Here is a 19,312-nt window from a genome sequence, read left to right as displayed (position 1 = left end):
AGATCAGCATCAAATGTTTATTATCAATTATAGGCTCTAGTGAGTATACTGGATGATTTCTTCATTTAATCCTAGGTGTCCTGTTTTTGTAATGTCTTTTTTCTTTTAAATTCCTAAAGCACATTTGCTTTTGGCTCAAGTAATTCTGTATACTTTTTGCTATCATTTATTGGATTTTTAGTTCTGGAATTTTTTTCTATATAGTAATATTAAAAAAATGTTTTTCCTATGAATACTGCTATGTATGTGGATTATTCTCTAAGAAGAAGGTTTTGTTTAAGCATTATATGGTAGGGTTTTTTTCCTGCAGTGGGGGCAGTTAAGTAATTTACTTGGCTTCCCCTGGGAAATTTGCAGAGATTACATGGCACTGCTGTGATTTATCATTTCTACTTTATTTCTGACTCATAAAGCATGCATTATTTTGTGTTTACCTTCAGCAACAGATCACAGGAAATTCCATCATCAATCAAAGTGCTTTAAAATCGCGAGAAGTGATGATGTGTCAAAGGCACAGTCAGCAGCTGTGGGTATTGGAGGATCATTTATTGCTTCGTTGTGTCGTAACACTTGAATTTTATTGCTTTTCCCAGGATCAGGTTCATGTCGCTTTAGTTACTCAGATCCCAGCATTACCGTCTCCTACAGTAAGAACAGTTCTGCAGATTGGACTCAGCTGGAGAAAATTAGGTTTGTTACAGCTTTTTAATCATTATCATGCTTTCTGGCTGAGCAGGTGGTGTTTAAACCTGGGTCTTTGAAAACTTATTTTGTTAGCTTTTCAGTTCTCACTTTTTTATACATGTTAAAAGATGAGGGGTGAAATTATGGTCACTAAAGCTGAGTGCCACGGGGTTTGGTAAATCACCATTTCATCCACTGATTATGTGGAAGGTAAGGAAGAGAATTACTTAGGAGTTAAAATGCAACTCAAATAACCAGCATGTTCAGGTGCCTGAAAAACCAAAACTTTGATGACTTTTGCATTTTAGCACCACTTTTAATCTCAGCAAGAGCCATAATTTATAGCGTTACAAGCTTCTACTTCGGTAGAATAAAATGTTCAATAAAAATAGTTTATAGTTTGATATGAACACTTGGCTCCTAACACTCTTATAACAACAATATTACGGTGAGTTATGCCTTGTTTTTTAAACAAACTGGTTTACATGGAAGCACAAAGGATTACAAATGGGGATTTTAAAATCTTTTATTGTGATATGCACACCTTTAAAGGCAGAATCAGTATCAGAGATGGATTTTTCTGAGAGCGGAAACAATTAAATTAATTAAATTATTTTATTAAATAATATTGGGAAGGGTATTTTGCGCAGTGGCACATATACATAGTTATACAAGTACAACTTGTATATATAAAACAGCTTGTATAAAAAATGCTGTTTATATGTAGTGTTCTCACAGCATCTCATCCTGCCTCCTCGTGTCTGTGCCACGCAGGCGATTTGCTTGAGCCTATTTTTAGTCCATTGAGACAATTTGCAGAGTAAAAGACTACTTAATTTCTGGTGAGTGAAGAAAACTCTAGCTGCAAGGCTGTGGATTTCAGCGTCTCATCCTCCCACTCCTTGTGGGAGTGGGATTACGATTTCATTGACAAAAGCACAAATTATGAATAATTTTAGTAAAACAAATGGTGCTAATTCTTATCTCAGAAAAATATAAAGCAAGAGTAACTTCACTGCAGCCACTGGAGTTGCCTCAGCGTAACCACACGATACCTTTCTTTTTTCTCACGTTGGTGCAAAATTATACACCTAGGATCAGTTCCGTTTCGCTCACAGCTCTGCAAGCGAGCAAACGCAAGAGTTGTGATGGTGCAAACACAAGCCCTTGAAACCCAAATTGTTTGAAGTTAATGCACATACAGTTTGATCTGTGTTGCTTTAACTGTGACTGCCGGAGCCAGCAATAGAAAATAGGTCACTAGAGCAACATGGGGCGACGCAGAGAGGATGAGTTACGAAAGGATGCTCGTTTCTCCTGTGGTCCGAATATGGGCCAAATTCAGTTGCTTTTTGACATTTTACTACACTCTAATATTTAGCTTTAAAAGATAACGTTCCTCTATTTTCAGCTATACAAGAAAGCTATTAGTGCCTTTTTTCCCTAAAAGCTCTGGATTGTCTCTGACAAACTGCTAACCCACCCAAGCCTCGCTCCAAGGCAGAGGCAAGGTTGAGGAGCTGACGTCTTGCAAACCCCAGTTTTGTACGTCCTTGCAGCCTGAGGTTTGAATGTAGCTAATTCCCTTGCTAGATGATTAATAAAACAAAAATAATAGTTCTCAGCATCCCCTCGTGCACACAGAGCTCCATCCTTTCATTGCTAGTAGCAACGTAGGGATGTTCACCCAGAGCTCAGGGTGAACCTCAGTCCTTTCACAGCTCTGAGGACAGCTCTGGGAAGCAGACCTCAAGGTCCTGACCATTGCCTACTGCTTATACTCCAGAGCTTCCTCTCCTCCCCACATCTTCCATTTTCAGCAGCAAGAGAAAGGACAAATGGGTTGTTTCTTCTGTATTGTTTTTGAAGCAGAACATGAAAAGAAAGGCAAACTGGCCCTCCCCATCCACAGAATCAGACTGACGGCAGGGTGTGGGACTGGAAGGACGCATTTGTCAGAGAAGATTCACACTGTTCCCTCTGGCCATTCTGCTCTACCTGGACCTATGAGGGACTGAGGCACCAGAAGTCAGGAGTTTCTTTTGGTGAAAGCTCATGCAAAAATCACATTTTGGGAGATTTTTTTTTGTCAAGTGCTTCCTTAACATTTCCTTTTGGCCATACTTGCAAAATACCTGATAAGGCCCAGTCACCTAGGAGCTGTGACCAGCATCGAGTATGAATGTTGCCCTGCTCTTTCTGCCTGGTCTCCAAACGTCTGCATTGATCAGTTATTTCTTGCCTTAGCTTGCACTTGCTTTGAAGCTGTCTGTTTGGGCTGTCTGTGCACTGCCTGGCATGGTGGGACGCTACCTCAGGGCAGGTATTTTCTGATGTTCACAGAAGATTTATCAGCATAGGAGGGATGTCAGCAGAACTATGTCACACCTGGTAACTGTGTTAAAGGAGGGAGAAGCATTCCTGGCTACGGCTTAAAATGGTCTAATTCCGTATCATTGTTTTTCAGTGCTCCTTCCAATGTCAGCACAATCATCCACATCTTGTACCTTCCCGAAGATGCTAAAGGGGAGAACATCCACTTTCAGTGGAAACAGGATTATGTTCATGCTGGTGATGTGTATGAAGCCTGCTGGGCATTGGACAACATCCTAATCATAAATGCTGCTCACAGAAAGGTTGTATTAGAAGATAATCTTGATCCTGTGGATACTGGCAACTGGCTTTTCTTTCCTGGGGCCACAGTTAAGGTTAGTCTGATTTTCTATGGCTTTAATGTTGTTATTATTACTCTTGTATGTAGAAGAAGACAGTAACGTCTAACCAAACTCTGAACACACAAGGACGTTTAGGCCAGTCTGTCTGTTTCTAGAACTGGGCTCTTTTTTACTTTGTTTTTACCTCTTCTCTGTCCCATCGGGGCTTTCTAGAACAATGCAACTTCTCTGCCATGACCAAAACCAAATGACAGTTTATACTGCCGTGTCAAAGATCATGTAACAGAAAATGGGAAACCACTTCCTTTTAGCAAAACAGTGCAATATTTCTGAAACAAATTCAAGTGTCTCCGTTGGATATTTCGAAATCTACCTGTTTGTTTTTCTGGTGTTGTTTGGGTAGCGCTACTTACTTCATCACAAACCATCACAAAAAAAATATGGTTTCCCACTTTTTCTGACTGTGAACGTCACATCTCTGTTGCAGCATGCATTCAGGTAGTGGTTGCTTCCTAAAAGTCTCTTTTTCAGTAAGATCCTGTTTTGATATATGAGATCCAGCAAGATCATACTACCTTGGGAAAAACTGTAAGGAGCCCTATAAGATCTCTGTGCATAAAGTTCCTTCAAATGCAGGGTTGTTGAACATCTGGAAATCAGTTGGATTCTTGCTTTCTATGTTTCCAAGCAGCCAGAAGTTGAACAGCGGATGACTTTCTATTTTCATCCTATTTTTCATTCACAAAAAAGACAGGTTTGATATTGGGATTCATTTATGATGCTGGTAATGGTTTTGGCAATTGCACAGGAAACAGATGTTGAATCCTGAGGGCAGTAAGAGGTTGGTTATGGCCTCATCCTTTTCCCACAGAACCTGACATGAATGGCCTCAGATTAATCTTTTTAGAAATAAATACTTCCACTAAACTACTCATAGTTACCTGCATATTGACTTTTTTTTACTTCAGTAAGACCATTTAAACTACAATGAAAAAGTTTTTATATGAGATTTTAGAATCAAATAATGTCCTGCATATTTAATTAAGTAATTTTCTGCAATCAGTTCACATTCGTTGTGTTGTCACTCTTATCTCTGGATTGTAAAATCCAGCCCACACATGTGGAGGTGTGAAAGCAAAGCAAGGATTAATGTGCCGGAGGTGTAGCTACTTCTTCTCAGCTGGCCAAGCCTAAACACTGCTTGCGCCTTCTGAAACATGCACAAACAGTATCTAAACTTCAGCAAGTAAACCTCTTTGTTGTTGTTGTTGTGGTTTTTGTGGGGTTTTGTTTAGTTAAACTCAGCCAGTTTGTGTCAATACACAACTATGGTTACAGGAAAGACAAGGGCCCTAAACGCAGAGATCACTTAATGCTTCTAGACAGAAATCCCATTCAAGCTCAAACCTTGGTTTGAGACACGAGTGAGGATTCACCAACGTGCCATTCCTTCAAAGTCCTCTTCTGTTTTAGGGACAAGTGAAATGTGCATCTCTCTGTCCCCAGCTGGTATTTGGCTATGAGTAGCCACTTACACCAGGTTAAGGCAACGTGTAAGACTGTGGTGTTGCCACACTGGATAAAGGCTACGTGTGACACAGGGCTTTTATTCCTCATGGGACCTGTTGTTATTTCAAACATTTTTTGTGTATCATCTAGATTAGATTGTCACCAGAGCACTCCTCTACCAAAATTTCATCTTTCAGATTTTTTGCTCCAGTTTTCCTCAAATTTTCAGGACCAATCTTGCCAAATATAAGTTGAACAGATTTTGCAATGCAAATTTCATATTATGTCAAAAGTAAACCTGTAAATTGCGACAATATTTATGTCAGATTCAGCATAGACCCTGTCATAGCATTATAACACCAAAAACAATTTTTTGACAAACTTTTTGTGCTTTTCGTAATTGGAACATTATATAAAACTTCACAAAAACTTTTAATATTTTCTTTAAAACGTTTGGCATCTCAGTTCATCACAAACACACTATTTTGTACAAATAAAAAGATAAGATTCTTTGTACATCGTACTAATGACATTGTATGACATTTTAAATGTAACCACACCAGTCAGCTCTGTTTCAAGTAGCATTTCACAGCAGGCACATAACTTATCTGGCAGAATGGCAGAATGACGGCAGCAATGGGTGATGCGTCCTCGCAGGATTCCCAGTACTGCCAATGCTGTCAGGCTGCAAGAGATCACAGAGCCTGGGAGAAGCTTTTAAATTTCTCTGTCTTTGCCAAAGGCATTGGCCTGCAGAATAATATTGGAGAAACCCTGATGGTGATACAGGAATTGCTTGCATTGAAGCTAATTCTAGTTCTCTTTTTCCTACACGTCCTTTTGCTTCCCACACATCCAAAACTTGCTAAATACTCCTGATATTTGTTCAGAAAGCCTGTATAGCAATTTTAAATTTTTACTTGCGTTTTAACTAAGGGATCAGCAAATTTCATTGCTATACTGCCCTACCTTTTACACCTCACACCTGTGTGCTTTTTAAAGAATTTCCCACACTCACAGCCTATCACTATGCCAAACTCCATTTCAAGCTGATGAAACCTTTTCTCTGCTATCTAAACCCGCTTGTGTCGTACAAGTTTCAATTCATCTCCTCCTGTTCTCTGTCAATTAGTATTTTAGGTAAACTGGCCTTAAAAATCTTTCTTGAAGTTTGTGTTAACTTCTTCACTGACTTTAGTGCTTTTCTGCATGAGTTTCCTTGACAATGCCAACAGTCACATTTCTGGGTGTTATTTTGTTGTCTAACTCAGTTTTGATTGGTACATACAAAACTGTGCATCAATTCTTTTCCTAAATTGTGCCATAAAGATAAGAAATTTCATTGGACCGAGGGAATGAAATATTAAGAAAAATAATAAGAAACAAAAAAAAGTATCTTTCTAAATTTCTTCCATTTTCTGGCATTGTTTTCTGTGTTCATCCTTTCTTATTCACCACTTTTCACTACCCAGAATGACTGGTCTTGCCTGTTTCTCAGGTGGAAGGGCAGTGCCAGTCTGAGATAACTTATCCAGCTGGCAGTCAGAACAGAAAGACGAGGAAAAAATACATACTTATTTCTGGTAGTAAAAGGGGTAGAAACAGTATTTCTCTAAGTGTTTACTTTTTCTCTAAGTGTTTACTTCTGGACCGCCCCAGGAGGCATTGCTTAGACGGTAGAACATCTGTGGCACATCCAGGGTAGTGAATAAAGCGAACACGGGTACGAATGTGAGCCCATGATCTTTCACACCTCAGTTGTTACAACACCCCCTTTCTTGGTTTTGGCTTGTGCAGTCTCCCAGGCATTATCTTCAAGAGATGTACCCTCATGGATGGGCCAGGGACTGTTTCCAGCAGGCAGCAGAAATGACACCAGTCTTCTCGGAGGGTAGAGTTTGCCCAGGTGGATGCAAACTCTGCTGTGTCATTTGCTGTCAAGGTCAGATAATTCCCCCGGCATAACCCAGTTGCCGTTATGGTCCTAGCGTGCTAGAACCGCCCGCCCCACCCATCCCTTCAGCCATCCCAAACTTTTTAAGGGAATCCTCGTTAAATACCATTTTGCTGCCTTGGTGGATTACTCTGTTGGTAAAGACAGGCATTAAGATATGGTCTGTTGGTAGTTTAGAATAAATGTTGCTATTGCTCACATAGTTAGATGTGGTTCAGCAAGTTCTTTCCCAATAGTTACTCAGGAGGTGGCTTTTAGAGTTGCTTGTATACCTGGTACATGCTCTTGTTAGACGCTTACCAATTTGCAAAAAAGTTTTTTTTTTCTGTAGAAAATTTACTTTGGTAGTACGTGAGGTCTACTAAAATAAATACCAAACATTACAAATCCAGTTTTGCTGGTAAAACTGCTTGGATTAATAGCTAATTAGATGAATAAGGTTAAAAGACAGCTGAAATAAAGAAAAGTACTACCATGAAGACTGTTGTCTGGGTCCTGGGTTAGGTTCTGCGACAGATTCAGCCACTGGCGTGGACAGTGCAAGCATTAACGGTAATTACGCACTGATGTGCTCATTCCAGTTTGGTGGATTTGGACAGTGTGTTCTCAATAAGCACTTGTGGGAACTTGTCTGTGCCCAACTTGGGAAAGGGTTTCTCCTCATCTCCCAGCCTGCTTGAGCTCGGACCAGGAATTTCATTCTGTTTCTTGCTGCGCTCAGGAGCGGTTGCTACTTGTCTGAAAGCACATGGCTGGTTGCAGACGCAGCTGGAACTGGCTACTGAAGTAGGAAGCAAGCTGAGAGATAAGCCACTGAATTTGTGTGTTTTGATTCCAAAGAAGACAGCAAAAGACAAGAAAGATGCTGTTAGCAAGGCCAAGCAGCCCTTAGGAGATTAATTGGATCCACTGGAACATATTTATCTGTGTTGGACTGTGTGGAAGGGTGTTGAACAGGATAAATTCCTGACTGCATGTCAATATTTCCAGTGACAGCTCTGAGCGTGAGCATGACCTCGCAACTGAGCGTGGTTAGTGGTTGCACTGGTGGTGGAGATTGCTGAACTGCATGAAGCGGTGCTATGCTCTGAGAGTTGCTAAAGGTCTGTGGACCTCAAGACTCCATAGCTAATTGGGGGAAAAGACAAAATCTTCTTCCTTCAGTAATGCTTCTTGGATCTCTATTCCTAAAGAACAGATCTCATCTTTCAGTGGACACTTCATATATCTTGTATATTTGACCAGAAATTGTTGTGTTTTGAGGTACAGCATTTGCCAAGTTTTTTAGTTTTCTCTGATTGCCCTGGTCCAAGATTGGATGTGCAAGCTCAAAAACTGAGGTTGAGAAGGGAGACAACCTCAGCAGTCTTATAGTTCATGTCTCTGCAGTGTTTTGATTACATAAAAATAGAATTAAGACCAAACAACCTGTCTCTGGAATTTTTCCACATCTGGGAAAACGCAGTATAGATCATTACAGACACTAGAGCGGCGATGTATTTGGTCATGATGTGTTAACCCAGAGACACTTCTCACCTTTGAGAAGACCCAAGTTACAGAATTGCTGTCTCACAGTAGGTGCAGATGCTCTTCACTTGGTGGCTGAAGGTTGCAGTCCAGCTGGTCAGCTTGGTTTGTTTGGTCTGCAGGACTCGGGGACGATGCCTGAGGTGGTCTGTGCTGCTGAGCTGCAAGCACACAGCCTGGCATAGCCCGGGACAGGGGCAGGGGGGAGAGGTCTGTGCCAGCCTCACTGAGCAACCTGGGTTTAGGACCAGGGAATGGTACCTGACGCATGTTGTTCACTATCGTGGACATGACCGATACATCCTGAAAATGTCTGAATCCCAATATCCTGGTACAGTAAACGCCTTAAGTAACAGGTCATCACCATTCAGCTCATTTTAATGTCCCAGAAATGCATGCCAGCTTAGCAGAAGAGAAAACTGCATAAGAAGAGAGGGGGAGAACCGAATACTCACGCTCAGAAAAATATGCTGAAAACGTGTCTGTAAAACTCCGTGACCTTCCACCACACCCTAAGCACATCAGGGCTATGCACATCCCGGATCTGCGAGTCCTTCCTGAACCTGCGGTGTTGTGTGTCACTGAGAGGGAAGACATGCACGCAGGCCTCGGAGTTTGTCAAAAAGAAAGGCTGATTAAGCTGTTCCACACCCCCAGCTCCATAGCAGATTTCCAAATCTCTGAATACTCTGTTAATTAATAGGAATGGCATTGGATAGTCTTCTTTCAAAACAAACATCCTGACATTCCATATATATCTTTGTCAGTTGTAATTGTTTGTGCTGAAATGAACAGGATTTTTTTCCATTTTTTTTTCTTGCGAATTCTCGTTTCAAAACGAGGTTGAGGTACCCTTTGGATCAGATCAAATATATTTGTTTGCAGGAGGAAAGGTGATGCTCTAGCTACACCAGTGTGAAAACGGAAGATTGAAATTGCTATGACCTTATACTGGACAAAATTACACAGATATAGATGCTTCTGACAACAACCTTTTGTTTTTTGAGTAAGATCTAGTAAGGCAGTATTTGGTCTGTGGGCCAAACCCAGCCTTCTGCCAGCTGCTTTGCCTCGCAGGAGCCCTCACCCACCACATCATCCTGGGAAGAGGTGAGCAGGCGTCCTGCTGCACCTCATCTGAGAGCCATTCCTGCTTCTCCATGGGTGGAAGGAGGAGTGTGAGAGGGGAGGGGAGGTGAAGACAGCAGAGCAGGGTGCACAAAACCTGTCGACCGGCTCCTTTTAGTGAGTGTGGGCACTCTGAGCTGTACCCATAGGAAGGCATCTTCATATCCTTTGGGCTGGATCTAGCCCATGTATGGAATTCCTCTTGTTTTGGTGTTGGGTTTTTTTTTTTTGTTAATAATCACACTTTTAGTTAAAAAAATAATACTTAGATACAACGCCTAGGGGATCATTGGAACTGGCAGGTCATTGAATGTCGTGCTGTTAGTTGTTCGGGCAGCTGAGAATGGCTGTCGGGGAGCGATGCTGAACCTGCGCCTTTCTCCACACCAGTTCCCCGTGGCTCAGAAGGGGGGGCGTGGGGGTGGCAGGGAGCCAGCACTAGCTCTGAGCTGGCATCAAAGCACCAGGGGTCTTTCCTGCCTCCTAGAAGGGAAGAATTTGGTCTTTGCAGGTCACTGTGAGATGCACATTAATAAAAACAATGTGAATTGACCCATAAGATGCCAAAGAGTAGAAACTACTTTGGTTGACTCTTTCTCACTCAAATTTTACAGTAGCGTAAATACACGTCATTACTGTCAGAGGAACAGGTGAGGTTCCATCATGCGCACTGCAGAGTCCTAGAATCATCGATAGTTCCCAACAGCATAGAGGAATAGTTCAGCTCATGCCAGTTAAATGACTCATTAAGGAAATCGGTAATTGCCAGAATGACTGATGTTGTACAAACATCATGAGATGTCCCAGAAAGTTAAGAACCATAGGAATCATACAGATCACTCATAAACAAGCAAAGCATTTTGAGCACCAGCCTTGGAGTAACAGTCTGTAACCGGAAATGATGACTGAAAACACACTTTATAACCTGTCACTACGTCACAGGACAAGTCTCATCCCATTGTTTTGGAAAGGGAGGGTGCACTATGACCCTCCGTGCACCTGGCCTGCTTGTGCAGCCAAGGTTTTCCTTCTGTAACTACACTAAATGATGTAAAAATGTAGCATGTGGGAAAGATTAAAGCCCTGTTTATCTCATGGGAAAGTATTCAAACCACATTGTGGCTTTTCCTTTGGTTGAAGACGAGACTTCAGGCCAGAAGCATTAACAGCCAAATCCACAGAATTTAGAATCTAGAATATTTCCTAAATTCTGTCATCATACTTCTGCTGGCTAAGACATTGCATACAGAGTATGATTTTATCAAGACTGAATCTATCCTTGTATGTGCTATCATGTCAAAATCTAAAAATTTTTAAAACCTGTGTAACTCATTCCCAGAAAGACACAATATCTAATTTATGGCTCCATTGACAACACTGCTTTAATTAATTTTCTTCATCTTTTTTTCTTGTTCCTCTGCTTCTCATATCTCATCTGTTTGCATTGCCTAGATTTTAATTAAAAAAAACTCCCCTCTCTAAGGAGCAATCTGAAGTGGCAAAAATAATCACTTAAAATATTACAGTCATTAAAAAATTGGCTGTGCTCAAAGCCATGCATTTTCAATTTGCCGACAAATGATATTTTCGTTTACTTTTAAAGTGCATTTTGTATTTGAATAGCATACGCCAGCCAGCCTGGCTACCAGAGATGCTCCTCCAGCTGGGTGGGCTGTGTGACAACTCCTTAATGGGGGAAATTGATGGCGCTCCACTCATGTAGAGGTGAAGGCATACTGGGCAGATTTCTTTCCATCTGCCATCAGCCCTTTGCAAGCTGGCACTGCCCAAATGCCCAACACATTCATTCCAATGCAAGAAACGTCGCCAAAAAACAAATTGTGAGACTACAGCTGTCTGAAAGAATCATCGGGGCCATTAGGCCCAGGAGAGGTAATACGAAGAGTTGCATCAGTGTTCATCTCTGATAAAAACCTAATTAAATGATGGTTAAGATGACCGTGGATACTTCAAAGGCTCAGAGGTGAACAACATTTTCATGGGAGCATGGGGACAAACCTTGGGAAGACGATATGCGGCACCTCAGCCAAAAGTCTGTTACACTGAGGAATTTCACACTAGTGTTTCCTGTTGATGCTTCTCCGAATGGCACAGTTGTATCATTTAGTTGCCCTCTGTTCTGCTCCCCAAGTAAATAAATCCCATACTGTAAAGCCAAGAGGTATTTATTGATTCACAAGTTTGACTTGAGCAACCAGGACAGAAGCTGTTTTGGATGAACTTCAGTGCTTCTGTTTACATTCCCAGTCTTTGTCTTTTCAGCTTCTAAAAATCTTCAGGGCTGTGTCCTTAGCTACAACTGTGCCATAGGCTGATCTGGTTGAGACTTGTGCTATTTCTCACAGCACGGTGAATGGGAGACATCCAGAGGTCCCTCCCAGCCAAGAGGTCATGCTGAGGGTAGCAGATGTCTCCTTATGTGGTCCTCTCATGCAAGTCTAAAAATAAAGAGATTGTTCAGGCATGATACAGGATGTAGGATCCCAGATCTTACTTGGGGCACTTAAGCCATTTAGATGCTACAGAAAGTTGGTCAGTATTTATTTATGAAAATATAAATAGGTCCAGTTGGAAAGTACCTGCTGCACCAAATCTGATTTCCTTGCTTTTGCTGATCAACTGTTCTGACCAGTCCTAACTGAAACCCTTCTGCATCTCAGACAATCGAGGAGCTTTCCTAGAAGCACCTATGAAAAACAGGTGAAAGCTGTAGGTAGAAGATGTAAAATGTAAGGAGTACAGAGTAGGATAAAGAGGGTGACAGACTCTTGACAAAAGTTCGACTTTGAAACCATGCACTACTGTGTCCCACAGACAGTATCTTCAAATTATTAGTGAATTCACTCATAATGTACAACAGAGAGCTCACCTGAATAAATAAGACTTTCTGGCTCTTATAGACAACTTGCCTAAGAACTGTACTCATAGACTAGAAATATTCATAGATAACAGCAATTTTAGCATTAATATTTTTTTGTAGTAGTAGTGGTACCATTGTAGCATCAAAGAGCCCTGAGCAAGGAATGTACCACTGCTGCTTCTTCAGGTGCAAACCAAAAAGATAGCCGATGTCCCAGGAAGATGCCATCCATTTATAAAACAAAAGATAAGATGGGGCTGGGGAGATGTGGGAGTAAAAGGAAATATTGCAAGAGGGGAGAGTGCTCATCCTGGTAAGCAGTGCACTCTTCAGTGTAATCAGTGACAAGGTTTGTTGAGGAAAGCGCTAAGGAAGTGTCTGAAGGACATCATCTTGCGGGGAATTTGCCAAGCATGGTGGGCAGAATGGGCAAGGCCATACAAGTTTGGTCATCTCAACAGGTGACGTAGTGGCAAGCATCAGCAGTGGCAAGCGTTGGCAGTCAAGCCACAAAATGGTGCACATAGGAGGTGGTGGAGGCAGGTGAGGATGAGCCATACAGGGCCTTGAAAGTAGGACAAAGCAGTGATACCATAACTATGCAGTAGGCAAACTTTAGAAATACAGAAAATTCAGGGTGAAGATTAGATTGAAAGCAAATCCAAGCATGCTGAGATACAGGAACACATCCAGCCAATTTTCATTTTGCCCTATTCATGCAAAGCAATAGCTTAACAATTGCAGCTAGTGAATAATAGTATTGGTAGTGCCAGATTAAATTAAACTGTTGGGGTTTTTTTTTCCCCTGGGGTGACCACAGTCCTTCAACAGAACTTGGCTTCTTTCCATTTGGCAACAGGCAGATGTTGTTTATTTAGGAATACAACTGTTTACTTATGGCAAGCTAATAACCCCGCTCCAGTTTCAAACAATAAGAAATAGCTGCTGTTGTGAAGTGGCTCCATTCAAGTGCCTGCAAGTGTGCTATGTTCTATTATGTAGGTGATTTGGGAGAAAACTGTTTATAGAATCATAGATTTATAGAATAGTTTGGATTGGAAGGGACCTTTAAAGGTCATCTAGTTTAATGAAGGTTACCAGATTTGTCAAAGGATTTATTCTCTAAATTAACTTTTCCTCACAAATTAGTTAACTTTTCAGTGTTGTAATATGTGCAAAGACACACTAAATGTTCCACATGCTTTTAATCTTCTTTAAATAAAATTAAATTCTGCTTTAGTTCTGGACCTACAGCTGATGCTTCCATGGTAACAAGGAGAAATATCCTAGAAGTTGCTGTCATTTGGCCTTTTAGTTACAAAATTTGCACAGCAAGCCAATTTGTTCTTCTCTTATAAATCATTTAAGTGTAAATAAAAATGAAACAGAGAAACATTTAATCTTAAATTTGTAAAAGAGAACTCTACATCTATGTAGAGAGAGCTGTGGTATCTCTAGTTTAGGGAGAATTAATCAAGTTAGTTTCAAAACACAGTACATGTTCATTCCACATTTTTTATCACTTTAGAATGAAAAAAAAAAACCTGTAAAATTCAGTCCTTAAATACTGAAAGTATATAGACTACCAGTGCAAGTGTAAAGCCTTTAATTTGGGAAAGAGGCAACACAGTGTGTAAACCATACTTTAGTTCTTCGTTTCTAAAGGCTTGGATTCAAATCCTGGGTTGCACCCAAGAGAAAATGAGTCTGACGGTTTCAATTCAGTCTCTAATCTGTTCAAGCCTTGCTACAAACCACAAAATAATCCAACAGAGTCAGCAGCCTCCTGGATGTTGAACAAGACTGACAAGGGAGTTGGGCGTGATGCTGGTGAGGGACCATCTCCCGTGGAGCTTCTTTTGCTCCTGGAGAATTTGACTGAGTGCTCCTTGAAGTCATTCAAAGAGCAGCCCATCAGATGAAAAAAAAGCAGTAAAAGCAGCAACAGATAGCGACTCTTTGCAAAACGAAAAGACAAATGTGGAAGCTAAGTGTGAACTGGGGGTGATGGTTATATAGGGGAGGGCAATGTGGCAGGTGAGAGAGGATGAGAGCATGAGCAGAGGAGCGCTGGCCCTTGCTGGGGCAGCACGGCACATGCAAATGGGGCTGGTCCTCGTCTGCTCCTCCCGTGGGCATGTGTCCAGGGTCCCAAATAGTGGCACTGGGGCAAAAACTGACCAGAAAATGATGACCGTCCCTCAGAATTTCTTTAAAAGCTGTACCTGTGTTTTGAGCATCTTTCGTACTCTCTTCACAGGTATGTAGAATAAATAACAGAATGAGTTAAAACCCCACTCTGAACTTTTCTTCTGCATAGCTGTTTCACGTGAGATTCAAAGCTAACGTGAGCAGAGGGTGATTTGAGCTGTACATTGTGTGGTTCATTAACACATAAAATACACATAAAATACATATTCATAGACACTGTGTAGCTGTGTATAAAAGCATAAAGATATTTTTATAGAACTAATGAAATAAATTATGCTTTTGAGCTTTCATAAAGGGTCGATCACACAGCACTGTGTAAATAATTACGCATCCGCCCCTTTGCCAAACTGCCCATTTATTTACCTTGACAACCTAAATGGAAACTCCATCAGATGTACTTCAGTAAATATTCTGTTAGACAGGAGAAGGACATACAAACAGTAAATGCTAATGGGATTGTATCTGTTTTGTGTTTATTTTAATAGGTGGGTTTCATCAAGCAAGAGAATACTAATTACATACCCCACTATCAAGTATATACTTACATATAAATTAGCACCTGAAAACCAAATAAGACTTACAAAGGATTTTCCAAAGCTTGTATGCAATTGTAATAACTATCTCAGTAGGATCTATTTGCCTATTTCTTTCCTAAGACATGAAGGGTTACATACAAATTTGAATTACATTTTAGCCTGAATATTTATTTTTAGTGTATTTACTTGACTGCCTGTAGATAATAGGAGTCACAAATTACATTCCTAAATATAAATTAATTGCTGAGTTATTGGCAACCATACTTGAAAATTACCGACAAAAGAATTTCAATTATGTCCTTTTTTGCATTGATAAATGAAGGAAGAGTTACAGAATCTGACAAAATGTGTTTTTTTGTACTTTGCTCATAAAATCCCATAGACAAATATGTACTGGGCAGTTTTAATTTCTTGCCACATCTTTCTCATTGTTAAAAATTTAATTATTCATTTATGTGGCACTACCGTGACCTTTTTAAATGCAGAAAGGGTGATTGTCATACTTACCCTCGGCGTGTTATAAAGGGGTTCAGAGACAAGAGGACACTGCGTAGACAATACTGAAAAGGTCAATGCAATTTGGCGTTATTATATCTCTTTTTCAGATGTTGAACTGTGGTAAGAATGTAGAATTATTCTAATTAATTATTTCTTATTTCAGCTTTCACTTTTAATGCAACCAAGATTTCCCCCAAATAATTGTTTGAGCTCATTATTACTTTTTTCACTATTTGTTTTAACACGAATGATTCAATAAAATGCCAAGTTCTCAGTTTGCATCAAGGCCAAGTAGATTTTCTTTAGAAGCTTACAGTATCTGCTGCAGCCACACGCATTTTGCAGACTTTTACCGTTTTATCAGACACATAAGAGGGCAAAAGCAGGATGGCAGAAAGAAGAAAAGCTGTACTGTAACCCCCATGTGCTCTCACAGACAGCTTCTTCCAGCTCGATATGGCTGGAGGGTCGTGGTGGTTGGGGCACATCGGGGCAGACATGTGGCTTCATTTGATGCTGCTGAGGTGGAATGTACAGGAAGGCAATAGGAAAAGTGGATGCATCGGGTGTGGGGCAGCCCCAGGACCCTTGAGACTGCCGTATCACAAGAGCTAGTTGCCCATATGGCTATTTGTTTTGCTGTTTGAATTAAATACAGCAAATAGCCTTTTCGCTCGTACACTTCAGGCCCCAAGTCTACTGTATGGCAATGCATAGCAATTTTAAATGCAAACATCTCTGCTGGCAAAAATTCAGGCGTGGAAATCTGACGTGTTTCACAGCATGAACCTCTTACGCTGACAAAATATCCACAGCAATATTTGATATACAGGACATGGTTTAGGGGACATGGTGGCGCTGGATTAATGGTTGGACTTGATGATCTTGAAGGTCTTTTCCAACCTAGTGATTCTGTGATTCTGTGAATTTATTTGTACCCAAACTTGCGTATGTGCCTGACATAACGGCAATACTTTAAAATAGAAATAAACTCACAAAGATAGGCCATGCAAACGCAGTCCTATAGCGGCCCGAAGTGTGCTTGTAGGGAAGCAGGTATGAGACTAGGACGCGTTTATCGTTGGCGGTGGGCCAAGAAAGAGAAAAGGTGACCATCCACTTTTTATTTTTAGTTTGTTTCCGGCGTCGGGGGGTCGTTAGAAAACGTACAGCTTGCTCTAAGCTCTGACGGGGCGTGAGCAGGACAACCGAAACCCTTGAAACCCTTTTTGTCCTCCTTTTGTCCACAGCATAGCTGCCAGTCGGATGGAAATTCCATCTACTTCCACGGGACGGAAGGCAGCGAGTTCAATTTTGCCACAACCCGGGACGTGGACCTTTCCACGGAGGACGCCCAGCAGCAGTGGGCAGAGGAGTTTGAGAGCCAGCCTAAAGGGTGAGTTCCCCCCGCCTGCGCAGGCCTGTACGCGGGCGCGCGGCATCGCTCCGGGGATGAGGAAACTGGATAAACAGAGAACGGCATTTTGTCTTCGCTGTGTGTTCAGGGAAGATGGTGACTAGAAGCAGCAGCAATATAGTAAATAGCAGGTGATTGTAGGTGTCGGGAAGGTACAAGTCCAGAAAGCCCAGGAGGAACAGTCTGTCTCCAGACCATTCTGTCACCAAAGCTTTTAATGAAAAAAGTTGTGCTTGTAAATTATATAGTCGTTCTGAAGAACCAGGCAACGTTGGTCTGTCTTTTCATGTTGTCACACCTGAGTGCTTTTCACAAACTCATATTCACATGAAATCAAATTCCTTGAGAAGCGTATCCCCCTCTGGATCCCTGCTGTGGGCCAAGTTTTGCCATGAGAGAGCTCCTGCTCGTGCAGAAGCCTGCAGGCGTCAGAAGAGGAGGAGGAAGAGGTGGAGGCAGGGCAGCTGAATCAGCAGCCTGCTCTCCGACTCCAGCACCGAGAGCATGGCCATGCCTGCTGTACCAGAGCTGAGGATCTGGCTGATAATTTACTATTTTTACTTTAAATATACGTAGGGATTCACAGAGTACCTGTAAAGCCAGATGCATCAGGGACTGCCGCAAGGGCAAAGAAAGTAAAGAAACCATCTAGGATGGCGAAATTACCACTCTTATCAAAACATGAGTGAGCTTTAAAAAAAAATGCGTCCTGATAAAGCAGTATCATTTTATATACCTCAGCGTGTAAATTCTGACAAAAAGAAAATAACCAACAATGTGGTCTTGATTCTTTTTTTATTTAAAAATAAAAGAATTTCATTAGTCGCTGTAACCCCAGGGCAAGGAGAAACATACCCTGTTAATTTACGGGTCTCTACCGGATGTTGATTTTACCCTACAAAGTGCTTCAGATCATCAGCAGCTGATTCAAATGCTGTCTATGCTGTGCTGAAGGTAAAGAGCACCTTTTAAGAAACACATGCTAATGTGTCCTGTGGACATGTGGTTTATTTGTGGCTTACAGGAAAAATATTCACTGTGAACTCCGTCCCCGTTTGCATAATCAACCCATGGTGTAGTGGGTGCTGTTTCAGACAAAGGAAAGAAAATGAGGACACGCGTGTTGTGTGACAGGTGACCACGTGCAAGACGTTTGAGATGTTCTTTTAGTCTCTTTTCCCTCTTGCAAAAACAGGATAGGAGTGTTACCGGGGGACATGTGCCCTGTCTGTAGATCCTGTCTCTGCTGGACCAGGTGTTTAGCCGAGCGAAGTGGGGCCAGACCCCCCATCGCCAGCTGTTCTGACCAGGACACCGCCGCCTTGGGCAAGGAGTAAACTTTTAAAAATCAATTACAGCAGTAAAAGCTGGAGTGGGTAGAAACATGGAAATAAAACTCCCTTGGTTAGCAAATGAACAATTTCTTCCGAATTGGGAGTATTCCACTTTCACTGTCTCCCGGCATCCGACCCCAACCCGCGGGTGCCGCGGCGCCCAGCCGGGAGCGAGGCGGCTGCAGCGGCGGCTGCATTCTGCGCTCTCCTGCTGCGTGCAGTGCCAGGAGCCAGGTCCCGAGCTGGCTGCATCGAAAATCCCGGTGCAGCAGCCTGCCCTGGCAGGGGCCAACTTTGTTTTCCCAGGCACTAAGCGGCCAGCCCAAGTCCTCGCAAATTTTTCCTTTTTTTCTTTTTCCCTTTTTTCTTTTTCCCCCCCATTATTTTGCTTTTCAAATTGTATTATGTATTAGAAACTTCCTTCTTTGGATTGTTGCGATCAGAATGGAGGTTTAAACTGCATGCAGCCATGAATAGGCACTGAACTCATGTGATGTTACGGGCTACATCCCCATCGTATAAAATTGCCACCACCACTGTCCCTCTCTGCAACGTTTCTGCTTTGGGAATTGTACGCAACTGCTAACAGATGAGCTTTAATTCCTGAAATATTGTTTTACTGTATTCAAACACAAAAACAATTTATACCCGGGACAGAGCTGGCAGGAAGTTCTCAGGCTCCCTCCCCTCTGTGGCAGCACCAGAGCCTTTCAGCTCTGGGAGCGGAGGCAGAAGCATCCCTCCTGAGGGGCAGCGGAAGGCGGCTCAGCCACCTTCCTCCTTGTAGAACTTTCTGGCTTTCATTTCTAATGCTGCCTAAAAGGAGAGGATCCCTGGAAACATCCATCACCTGCACCATTCGTGACCCCGAGCTGTTTTGTGGGTCGCTACAGAGAGTGTTTTAATTGAGCTAAATAGAGCGTACGGAAGACCAACGGAGCGTTGTGAGGTTTTGTCG

The 19,312-nt window shown here is 41.9% G+C and overlaps 1 protein-coding gene across 1 annotated transcript in view; it reads left to right on the top strand.

The window, feature by feature from the left end:
- The window catches only part of RELN (reelin), a gene marked incomplete at both ends in the record, with an annotated part of 255,345 nt that overhangs the window by 118,176 nt on the left and 117,857 nt on the right, over positions 1–19,312 (top strand). Inside the window, 3 exons of the mRNA XM_082013997.1 lie at positions 594–690; positions 3,152–3,392; positions 16,854–16,999. Coding sequence (XP_081870123.1) covers positions 594–690; positions 3,152–3,392; positions 16,854–16,999 — 484 coding nt within the window. The remainder of the gene's footprint in view (positions 1–593; positions 691–3,151; positions 3,393–16,853; positions 17,000–19,312) is intronic.

Source organism: Phaethon aethereus, assembly GCF_964289735.1.
Source record: "Phaethon aethereus genome assembly, chromosome: 1".
Lineage (NCBI taxonomy): Eukaryota > Metazoa > Chordata > Aves > Phaethontiformes > Phaethontidae > Phaethon > Phaethon aethereus.
Note: the sequence above shows the minus strand (reverse complement) of the source record. Positions and strands in the feature narration are given on the sequence as shown.